The sequence below is a fragment of the Urocitellus parryii genome, chromosome 12 (genome assembly GCF_045843805.1).
Source record: "Urocitellus parryii isolate mUroPar1 chromosome 12, mUroPar1.hap1, whole genome shotgun sequence".
Taxonomy (NCBI): Eukaryota; Metazoa; Chordata; class Mammalia; order Rodentia; family Sciuridae; genus Urocitellus; species Urocitellus parryii.
Genome location: NC_135542.1, coordinates 91,948,570 through 91,959,610, shown reverse-complemented (window position 1 = coordinate 91,959,610; position 11,041 = coordinate 91,948,570). Strand labels below are relative to the sequence as shown.

The window sequence follows — 11,041 nt, the reverse complement described above, 5'->3', positions numbered from 1 at the left end:
CTGCAAATCGAAAATTGCTTAGGCACACAATATAGGGTGTTGCTAGAATCTCAGAGAGTAGGATTAATGGCGACGATTGACCACTATAATCCATGGCCCCTATTCAGCTGAGGAGGATGTTTTGGGATTTGATGTGGGTGGTGGTGGCATAACACGGTGAATATACCATTGCCACAGCTAATTTCATGTTATATTGTTATCATCTAAAAAATTTGAAGCAAAAAGAAGTGTTTAAATATCCCTAAAACCAAAAGGAGGACCTAAAGATTGGAGAGAGAAATGATGTTGAAGTTTTCAAAGAGGTAACCATTATGCATAGAACCAGTGGGCACTGCCACTTTGACCCCAGCTTCCCTAGTTATGGAAAAGGGTCACAGAGGAGAAGACATATTTTGGAGGTACAACTATGATTTGAACCTAAATCTGTTTGACTCCTAAATTCATATTTCCTCCAAAAGGTAGGCCTGCCCTCAGGGCGAACCTCGTAGTGGGGAGCCTGAGCATAACCAATTTGGGGACTAGCTGCAGAATACAATGTTGCAAATCCAAATATGAATTCTTGGAAGGGGCCCTGTAAGGGAGGGAGGGACATGGAAGCTTAGGTTTTGTAGCTTCCCAGCAAATGAATTTCTTTGACTACAACTTAGATTTCATAAGCTGCCCCAAGGCTTTGAGGCAGTTTGGTGGCCTCCTTCCTGAGGCCATGGCTTCCTGGACCCCTACATCCTACTCCATCCCATCCTCATATGGTACTGTGAGTCATCCACGTCCTGCCCAGAGCTTCACATTCACTATACCTACACCAGGCCTCCTCAGAGAACTCCAGGCCTCAGTCAGTCCCACACTCTCCAAAACAGAAATTGTGCCCTGTGGTGTTGCAGTCCCCAGGCCTCCTCTTTTGCACATGGCAGCTGTCTACTGTTGGGTGCCCGTCAGCTGGATGTCAGCATTGCTGGTGGCTGAAAAGGACTCCTGCAGCACCACAGCAGTTTCAAGAGCATTGCTCAGTGAGTGAATGAAGGAGAGGAGAGGCTGCAGAGGAGGTGAGCGTGGGGACTGCCTAGAGCCTTACCCAGACCGGTAAAGCTGAGCAGAGAGAAGCCCAGCTGGAAAGCACCTTGTTGCTGAGCCAGGGAACCTCATCTGTTGCCTGTGAGGAGAACCTGAGGTTAGCGGCACAGTGCTCAGACTCCTAGGTGTGGGAGAGCACTGGGGTGGACCCCAGAGAGCCCTGGGTGGGCTTTGTGAGAGATGCTGTGACCTGAGGTGCCAAGCTTCCTAGGGTTGGAGCCAGGGGCTGGTCCAGATCCTGCTGACCCCCACCCCACAGTTTCATTTCCCAGTCTTCATGAAGGTGCATGGACTTGGGCTCCCTGCATGGTCACAGCCCAGCAACGTGCCCTTGGGATTTTTGATTATGAAACATTCATGAATCTGCCAATGAGGTGGCCACCCATATTGGCTACCCACAGGTGGGCAGACCCTGGACATTCTCTCCTGAATGCCAGCTGGAGGCTGAGGGCTGAGGCTGCCCTGGTCACTCTCAGCTTTGGGGAAGCCAGTGAGTGGAGGGGTGCATAGTTGTAGGACTCAGTGTTGAATGGAGTCCCACAATATTTTAGGGATCTGAAGGCTGCACTGTCCTGTGTGCTTGGCCCTTTGCCTTCCCAGCAAACTAATCCTTAGCACTGGGGAAAGGAGGCTTTGGTGAGACTTCTAATTTGGAAACAAGATTTTTGAAATGCACCTTGGTGGGGGCTCAAAGTCCTGGGGACATGAGTACTGATTGTCATAGGGTGTTATCTACATGTGCCAATAAATTTAGAGAGCCCATAATATTCTAATGAGGTTGGAGGCTGTGAAGTCAGATTTTTGTTGCTGCAGTTAAAATACCTGACAAGAACAACTTAGGGAAGGAAAGATTAATTTTGGCTCATGTTTTCAGAGGATCCAATCAACGGTCATCTTGTTCTAAAGTAGAAACCGGATGGAGATGAGTCATGGCAGAGGTAAGCTGCTAAACTCCAGCAGCCAGGAAGCAAAGGAGAGAGAGGAAAGGGTGGAGGAAAGACAAACCCCTCTAGGGCACGCCCCCAGTGACCTACTTCCTATTACTAGTTCCCACCTCCCAGTAGTTCATTCAGATGTTAATGGTTTAATCCACTGATGAGGCCAGAGCCTTCATGAGCCTAAAAGTCCCACTCAAAACCTTGCTACATTGACTATGCTATCAACACATGAGCTGTTGGGGAACATTCCAGATTCAAACCTTACTATTCCCACACCCCGACACACACGCTCAAAAATCTTCCTTTAATGGACTAATCCTTTGATAGCTGAATAGACTACTGGGAGGTGGATCCCGGATGGAGGAAGTAGGTCACTGGGGGCGTGGTGGGAAGGGGTATTATTCTCCCAGGCCCCTCTTCACTCTCCGTCTCACTGTCTCTCTTTCTGGCCCTCTATCAGTTTCCCGACTGCTTTGAATTCATCAGCTTTCCTCTGCCACAAACTTCTACTGTGATATTTCTGCCCTGGAGCCAGCTGACAAAGGACTGAACCTTAAAACCGTGAGCCAAAATAAATCTTTCCTCATCTAGTTGTTGTTCTCAGGTATTTTGATCACAAAATGAAAAGCTGACTCACACAGAGGGGTGGGGACTGTATATATCAGTGTTTTATATAAATCATTCTTTTAAATTTCAAAACAACTGTGGAAGGCTGTTGTTATTTTACCCTGTTCTGCAGAGGAAAACAACAGAGGCTCAGAGGTTAAGTGACATGCCCAAGGACACATAGCTAGAAATGGAAGGAACCAAGGTTCCAACATCCAGCAGGTGTTTCTGATCCTACACCTCCTTCCACTGGTGGTGGCCTGCTTCTTTTTGGGCCACAGTAAAGACACACAGTTGAGATGTCTCCTAAGTTCTGGGGAGGTCTGGGACACTCACATGGCTTCTTCTCTCTCCTCCAGGGATGCAGGGAAGGCATGCATGAAGGTTTAGCTGTCACTTGTGGAAATTGCAGACACGGAAGTCTCCCCATGGCACCTCATCACATCCGCAAATACCAGGAGACTGACCACAAAAGGGTCCTGGAGTTGTTCTCCCAAGGGATGATCGAGCATGTCCCTGCCACCTTTCGCCACATGCTGAAGTTGCCACAAACATTCTTGCTCTTACTTGGGGTGCCCATCACCCTACTCCTGGTCTCTGGCTCTTGGCTCCTGGCTCTTGTATCCAATGTCACCCTCCTTGTTTTCTTATGGCTGTTGGCCAGACAGCCTTGGAGGAAGTACGTGGTGGTGTGTTTCCAGACAGATCTTGCTGACATCACCAAATCCTACCTGAGGGCCCATGGTTCCTGCTTCTGGGTGGCTGAGTCTGGGGGCCAGGTGGCAGGCATAGTGGGTGCTCTGCAAGTGAAGGATGCCCCCCCAGGGAGGAAGCAACTGCAGCTGTTTCACCTCTCTGTGGCCTTGGAGCACCGAGGTGAAGGACTAGGGAAAGCCCTGGTCATGACTGTCCTCCAATTTGCGAGGACTCAGGGCTGCAGTGAGGTTGTCCTTGATACTAGCATAGTACAGCAGGCTGCTCTGACCCTCTACCTGCGCATGGGCTTCCAGAAGACAGGAGAGTACTTTTATAACACGGTCTTTAGACTAGTGTACCTTTCTACCATTCGTTTAACATACTTCCTCCCATCTGCTCAGGAAGGAGGCCCATGAGCTATTGTCTCGTGTATCAGTCAGGATCTGATTGACAATCCTGTAGCACAAGCAAACCCTGGCATTTTGGTAGAACAAATGATGAAAACTCCTTGCTAGTGCACATCTGAGTCCAACATGTTTGATGGTGAGGTGTGGGGGCTTCTATTCCATTCAGTGCTTCTAGGTACAGTGATTCATTTGTCTATCACCACAGTAATGTATAAATAACAAGCCGAGATGATAATGTGCACACACGTTGCTTGAGTCTGTGAGCCAGTTTTCTTCTGGTCTGTGCTGGGCAGCTCTCTGGGTCTCAGGATATCTATGCAAATGGCCAGGATTGACTGCAGTATTGGTTATAATGTACGTCATCTTGTCCCAGCAGGCCAGCTCAGGCAGGGTTTAAAGTCATTTCAGAGCAACCAAACCAAAATGAGAAAAGAACAAAGACTTCTCCATGTCCCCACAGGTGACACTTGTGGAAACATCCCAGACTCAGGAGAGATGAGACTGGTTCAGTAGTGGAGGAGCTGCAGAATCACAGAGCAGAGGGGCACAATGTGGCCCTATGAGAAGAACTGAGCAGAAATGCACTCACTCTGGTGTCCTGTCCCTGCAGAGGGGTGGAAAGGTGGCTGTGGATGGAGGGGGATGTTTCCATCAGGAGACCTGGGTATGGTGCAATCCTGTGGTGCAGGCAGGGCCCATTCCCATGGGCCAGCTTGACTGAGGGAAGGTCATGTATGGAGCCTTCCTATGTATCCTGAAGGAGTCATAGTGAGGTGAGTGTCCCAAAGTTTACTTGGATTGGCACCCAACCTGGTCCCAGACACTGTCCCCAAATGCTCACAAACTCCAGATTTTAAAAGGTACCTCAGAATAGATCCTCCTGTACAAGGAAGAGTTGGGACATGGGTCAGTGCTGATGTTTTCAGGACTGTTGCCCTTTCCCATCTGTTTAGGATGGGAACTCTGGCATGTTCATGGCCACCTGGAGCCTCTTACTTGATCCGTCCAACTCAGAGGCACAGTTCCAGATCTGGTGAATCCCAGAAAACCTTAGTTACCTTTTGATATCTGGGCAGCATGGGAGATATTCCCCTTCTCTGGCATTTCTCCTGTCCCCCTGGGCCACAGCTTGTCCAATCCTGGCATCCAGCCTTGTCATACACCCATTTCCCCTACACAGAAACCTTTAAGTATTCTCGTGGAGGGGGGTCCATGAGTGACTAGTTATTCAGGACCACAGCCTCAACTTCCCACTGCCCCATCCTTTTCTCCTGCCCCTGGTCTTGAAGATCAAACATAGAACCCTCTTTCAGCTCATCCCTCTCCCTCAGGCCTGCCTCCCTGTGCTATCATAGAAAAAAGAAATCACACCTGTTTTCCTGACCCTCCCCATTCCCACAACCTTGTGACACACATCAGGTGTCTGTGGCCTCCTGAGTTGTGCATGAGTCTTCAGAACACCACTGTGAGGTCAAGAGGAGGAAGTTCTGCAGGTTCTCCAGACTCTGCTGCTACCAGTTCCCTTCCCCAGTGAGACCAGGGTCTAAGGGGCAGTGCCCAGAGGCTAAGATTCTGAGGGAGGTTTACAGTGTTCCCAGTGTTTTGAAAACTCTTAAGAAAATGGTTTTTCTCACCCACATGTTCTTGGTATCAGGACATGTTAGGGCTAAGAAGCCTGAGGGGTAGAGGGGGAAGTAAGAGCCCAGGATGGAAACACTGTCACACTGGACTGATGGGAGTCCAGGGCACTGAGTACAACCCCATCACTGGTGGAGGGCTCTATCAGGGGCCAGGAATCTCAGAGACAGGACTGCAGCTTGGTCTTCCCCTGCCCCAGCACTTCCACTCACATTCCAAACACAGCCAGCTGCTCTACTGAGCTCCAAAAGGAAGCTCTCATTCTGTTGGAGGTTGTGAACAGAATGCACCCTTGACCTGGAACACTCTCCTTCCCTCTTCCCAACACATACCTTTGTTCATTCAGCAACCATGCTACCCAGAATTGACTGGGCAGGAAAATACCATTTGAGCAGGGAGGAAGCCTTTCATCCTGCTTGCATTCTGGCCCTCATTGAAATTTCATCTGTGGCTATTCACAATCAGGTCCCCACATCAGCTGCCAAGTTGCCTGGAATCCTGCACAAACAAGGGTGAATACAAATCCTATTATGTCCACAATACTAACATTAGCTTCTGGGTGTTCGTCCTGGACAGTCTCTTTCTGCCTGCACATGGTGGCCAGGTTCCCAGGAGGAGAGGGCAGGAGTGTTCTGTGCCTCCTGAAGCTCCCAGGCCTGGTCACCATTCTCTCAGGCCAGAGCATTATGGAGTCAAGGAGTGGGTTCCATGAAAAAGGGAGAAAACAGGAACCTCAGACTGTTGTACTCTACTAGATAAGCCAGTTTTGGCCATGAGACCTGAAATAAAATGTGCAAATACAAATGAGGTTGTGCAGACAGCTTGGGGTGTTACAAGGAATGGGGAGAAGGAGCAGTGGCAAAAAATGCCTGCTGGAGTATTAGCGTCCTCTTGGGTAGGTGGCAATGTTCGAGGACTTGATAAAGACGGTGGCAGCACAACATTGAGAATGAACCAAATGGCACAGCTTTTATACCTTAACTAGGTTAATTTTATGTAGATTTCATCTAAAAATTTAGAAGAAAATAGTTTAGATGATTCTAAAAGCATTTAAATGGACACAGAGAATAGATGTCAAGGGGTTTTCTTAGGGAGGGGGGCTGCTGTGAATGGTGCTGGTGGGTCCTGCCACTTTGACCCAAGTTTTACCAATTAGGGACAGGGTTGAGAGCATTTCTAAAGAAAATGCTCACAAAAAGATTAGAGGACCACTCTTCCCCCCCCCCCTCTCTCTGTGTGTGTGTGTGTGTGTGTGTGTGTGTGTGTGTGTGTATGATTTTATTATTAGCTGCTGGGTATTGAACTCAATGACTCATTCACACCAAGCTAGAACTCTAGTATTGAATTACACTCCAGCCTCCCCAAGCTCCTGTTTTATTGTCTAGCCATGCAGAATGCGGCCTTTTATTTTTTTTTCCCTTGGTCGTTACCCTGGCTCTGAGAGCAGTGAGACTCCTGGGTCATGCCACCTGGCCTCTGGAGCTAAAGACAAAGTCTTTACAGAGGTAAAATTTCTCTTTCTCAATACCAAGCCCAAACTACAACACCACCACTATCAACTTGCTGAGTATCGTGTATGAATGGTCTGCATGTTTCTTTCTAGAAGATCCTCAAGAAGTGAAATGAAGGTTATACTAGGTAGCTCCCAGGGCTGGGGTTTTCATTTTCCCTGTTCCCTTACATAGGATTTTTTTGGCAGCTACTCACTGTCACAAGCAAGATGTGGCTCATAAGAGCTTTTGCTTCCAGGCCACACACAAGCCCCTTATTGATTCATGCTGACATGATCTGCAGCAAATGCCCAATTCCAGCCAGCTTTCCAGGAGGCTCTGGGACTCCTCCCATAACAGTAATGACAATGAACTTTAACTGGGAAGTCTCTGAACTGGACGATATTTCACAAATGATCAGGTTTGACAGTTTGGACCTCTTGACTCACAGACACATTTAAAGAAGTAGCCTCAAAAATAAACCCAGAAAGCTGGCTCAGCCAAACCAGGAGAAGAAATTCTGCCTTGAAGTGAGATGGCCCACAGCTTCCTTAAAGCACAACCATAAAGCTGAGGGCTCAGGAAAATCTGTCCCTGTATTGTTCTCTGAGGCTGCCCTCCACTCAAGTGCAGGACCTTTGCAAATCCCTACTGCACTTGGGAATGCCCACACTGACCATGGCTGCCCCACCTCAACCCAAAACTCTGCCTGTCTTCATCTCCATTTCTCCTTCAACTCCAAAAAGAAGTAGGAAGCAAGGTCATCCAGGTCTGAGCAGACATGCTGTTTGTGCCAGTTGTGAAGTTGGCAGGGAAACTCCCTCCCATATAATTCATTCTGGGGGTTTCCTTGGTTATTGGCTATAACCTCCCACCCAGGAGCACTGAGGCCCTGGATTGGACTAAAAGGAGGAAAGAAGGACAAACACTGCAATCTGTTCTCATTGCACAGCATGTGAATGTGTTTAATGTCTCTGGTCTGGGCAATTAAAAATGCCACCAATGGAAAATGGAATGCTCTCTACATTCTATACCAATGATACAAGGACACATCTTACTGACGATGCTGCTGTCATAGTTTAAGCTCTACAGAGGATGGTATGTGTCAAGAACAAGAAAGTAGCCTGAGAAAGTGAAGTCAATGCTCATCGACCAAATGTGTGGTACTGTGCTACACAGGGGTGACAGTGGCAACCAGCTCCAGGTCTGTCAGTAATCTGTGGCCTCCATGGAGTCAGTGCAACTTCATGGAGATCAAGGTCCAATTTGACTCTTTAACTTGGAAAATATATTTGTTTCAGGAAACCAATGAGAAAACAGTGGAAAACCCACTCAATGTTCAGAGATGATAAACTTATAACATGCTCTCTGGTTTCCTCCTAATTCTTTCCCGAACACCCCTCATCTCCACCATCCACCTCTTGTTTCTGCCTATCCCATAATAAGCACAACCAGAGACAGTGCAGAGTGGAGCCCAGAATATGCATAGATACAGAATATTGGGATTTCTCTTCTTCACAGGCCACTTCACTTATGCACAGTGTTGACGACTCATCCTCAACCACTGTATCCTGCAGGGCACCCAGTTTCCTGTCTATGTTTATAGGCAGTTTTCAGTGACATGAACCCTCAGGACCTGGGCTCACAGTGTTCCTGCATCTGCATTGAAGTGTTGATTCCTTGGGCTCAAAGGGCAGCCAAGGATGGATTTTACCTGGACCAGGAAAGTTTGGGCAGGAAGAAGCAGAGCTGTGTAGTACATTGTTGCTGAGTCAGGGAACCTGAATACTTGCCCAGGGTGAGAGACCCCAGGGTGAGAGGTGCAGTGCCCAGGTTGCTAGCCTGTATGTGCAGTGGATCAGAGTGGGCCTCAGAGAGGGTCAAGTGGGCTGTATGAGAGATAGTATGGCTTTAAGGAAATAGAAAATAGAAGGCAGTTCTCCCACAAGAGGCAGAACACTCAGCTGTTCCAGATCCTGCTTCCCTGTAAATCTTTTACCTGGTGTTTAAAACAGTGAGTGGACTTGGACTCGTCTCCAACATGAAACAGTTGTGACCTTGAGGTTTATGATTAACAAGTGTCCAGAAGCCAACCAATGATGTGGACAACCATATCTCTTCCCAGAAGTAGGGAGGGTAGTAGACAGTCTCTCCTGGGTGCCTGTCACAGTCTGGACTGAGGCTACTCTGGAACCTTGTGTCTCTGTGGTAGCAGGTGAGAGGATGCAGGTGCAATGACAGGGCTTTCCGAACAGGTCTAGAGTAAGGACTGTGGTGGGGATCTAAAGGTCATGCTGTTTTTGGTGCTTGATCTTTTGCCTTCTCAGCAGCCTAAACCTTTACCATCAGGCAGGAGGCTTTGCTTTGCTGAAACTTGTACTCGGCAACACAGGATTCCTCTAATATGGATCCAGGAAAATGTCCAAAGGACTGGGAAAATGAGGTTCGACTGCCACAGGGAGCCAGCCTAATGTACCAAGAGTTCAGAGAGCCCATAATGGGGCAATGAGGGTGGAGGGGAAGGGACTGGATACATGGCAGCTTTATTTAAGATATTCAACTGAATCCTCAGAATAACTCTAGAAAGCAGGTATTATTTTCCCCATTCTGCTGATGAAGACACACAGGCTTTAGTGACATATCCAATGTCCCACAGCTAGAGAGGATGAACACAAGTTCCAATTAGGTATTATGAGGCACACCCTTTGGCAGTTTCTCCAGAGTCCTTGGGAGGCCTGGTGGCCTGGGGACACTCACGTGGCTTCCTATCTCTTTTCCAGAGTTTCCAGGAAGGTGTGCAGGCAGGTCTTCTAGCTGCCTCTCCTGGACCTTGAGATTGCAGACACAGAAGTTTCCCCCATGGCTTCTTATCACATCCGCAAATACCAGGAGAGTGACAACGACAGTGTTCTGGCATTGTTCTCCAGTGGGATGACTGAGCACATCCCTGCCACATTCCACCACATGCTGATGCTGCCCCGAACGCTCTTGTTCTTACTTGGAGTGCCCCTCACTGTACTGCTAGTCACTAGCTCCTGGCTCCTGACCATAATGTCCAGCTTTACCCTACTTGTTGTCCTGAGGCTGCTTGCTACTTTTCCCTGGAAGGTTCATGAAGCTCTATGTTTGCGCACAGACCTGGCTGACATCACCAAGAACTACATGAGTGAGTGTGGCTCCTGCTACTGGGTGGCTGAGTCTGAGGGACAGGTGGTGGGCACAGTGAGTGCTCTCCCAGTAGCAGACCCTCCCTTAGGGAAGAAACAATTGCAGCTGCTACACCTCTCAGTGGCCAAGGAGCACCGAGGTAAGGGGATCGCAAAAGCACTTGTCAGGACTCTCATCCAGTTTGCCCGGGTTCAGGGCTACAATGAAGTTTTCATTGAGACTACCACAATGCATTACAATGCCCTGGCACTCTACCAGGCTATGGGCTTCCAGAAGAAAAGCCAGATTTACTACAGCATGATTTGGAGGATACTGGATGTTCCTAAAGTTGATTTAACGTACCACCTTCCTTCTGCTCAGGAAGAGGGACTGTGATCTATTTCCCTGTGTATCAGTAAGAATCTGGACCTGTCTTCTCTAGTAACAACCAACCCCTGATATTTAAGTGGTATAAACAATAAAAGCTCATTGTTCTTGCATGTCTGTGTTCATCAGGTAGGATGGTAGGATGTGGGCACTGGCATCTCTGCTGTAGTCATTTTGGATGGTCCCCTCTTCATTTATCCAGTCACATAATAATGCTGCATAGAACCAATGAAAAAACAATGATACACACCTTTCACTTTAGTTCCTGTGAACCAAGCAGGTTCTGCTGAGCTTGGCTAGGCAGTGTTCTGGATCTCTGGTTGCCTTTTCTAACGTCCTTGGTTGAATGAAATGCCAGGGACACTGGGCTTCATCCATTTGAGCTTAGCCAGGTTTCAAAGTCATTGTAGAACAGAAAGGCAATAACAGAAAGGAGCAATAGCTTTTCTGAGTGCCTGAAAGTGTCACCTGTGGAAACATCCAGGCTGAGAGGGAGAAGTTGCCTCTGTAGTAGAGGAACTGCAGAGCTACAGAGCATAGGGGCAGGATGTAGCCTGTGGGAAGAACTGGGACAGTGACTTGCTCTACCTTCTCTCCTTCTTGGTCCCTGGATCATGGTAAGAAGTTGGGTGAGGATGGAGGGAGGCATGTTTTCATGGGA

At 48.2% G+C, this 11,041-nt stretch overlaps 2 protein-coding genes across 2 annotated transcripts; both read left to right on the top strand.

Annotated features, from left to right (window-relative positions):
* Positions 1–3,043: 3,043 nt before the first annotated feature.
* On the top strand, positions 3,044–3,727 carry LOC113198872 (N-acetyltransferase 8F1-like). Its single transcript, XM_026411727.2, has one exon. The coding sequence runs from the start codon at positions 3,044–3,046 to the stop codon at positions 3,725–3,727; it is 684 nt and encodes a 227-aa protein (XP_026267512.2).
* Positions 3,728–9,681: 5,954 nt separating this feature from the next.
* On the top strand, positions 9,682–10,389 carry LOC113198875 (N-acetyltransferase 8F1-like). Its single transcript, XM_026411728.1, has one exon. The coding sequence runs from the start codon at positions 9,706–9,708 to the stop codon at positions 10,387–10,389; it is 684 nt and encodes a 227-aa protein (XP_026267513.1). The 5' UTR covers positions 9,682–9,705.
* Positions 10,390–11,041: the final 652 nt, after the last annotated feature.

Coding starts and splice junctions, on each gene's coding strand:
- LOC113198872 (XM_026411727.2), top strand. CDS start 3,044: ATGGCACCTCATCACATCCGCAAATACCAGGAGACTGACCACAAAAGG.
- LOC113198875 (XM_026411728.1), top strand. CDS start 9,706: ATGGCTTCTTATCACATCCGCAAATACCAGGAGAGTGACAACGACAGT.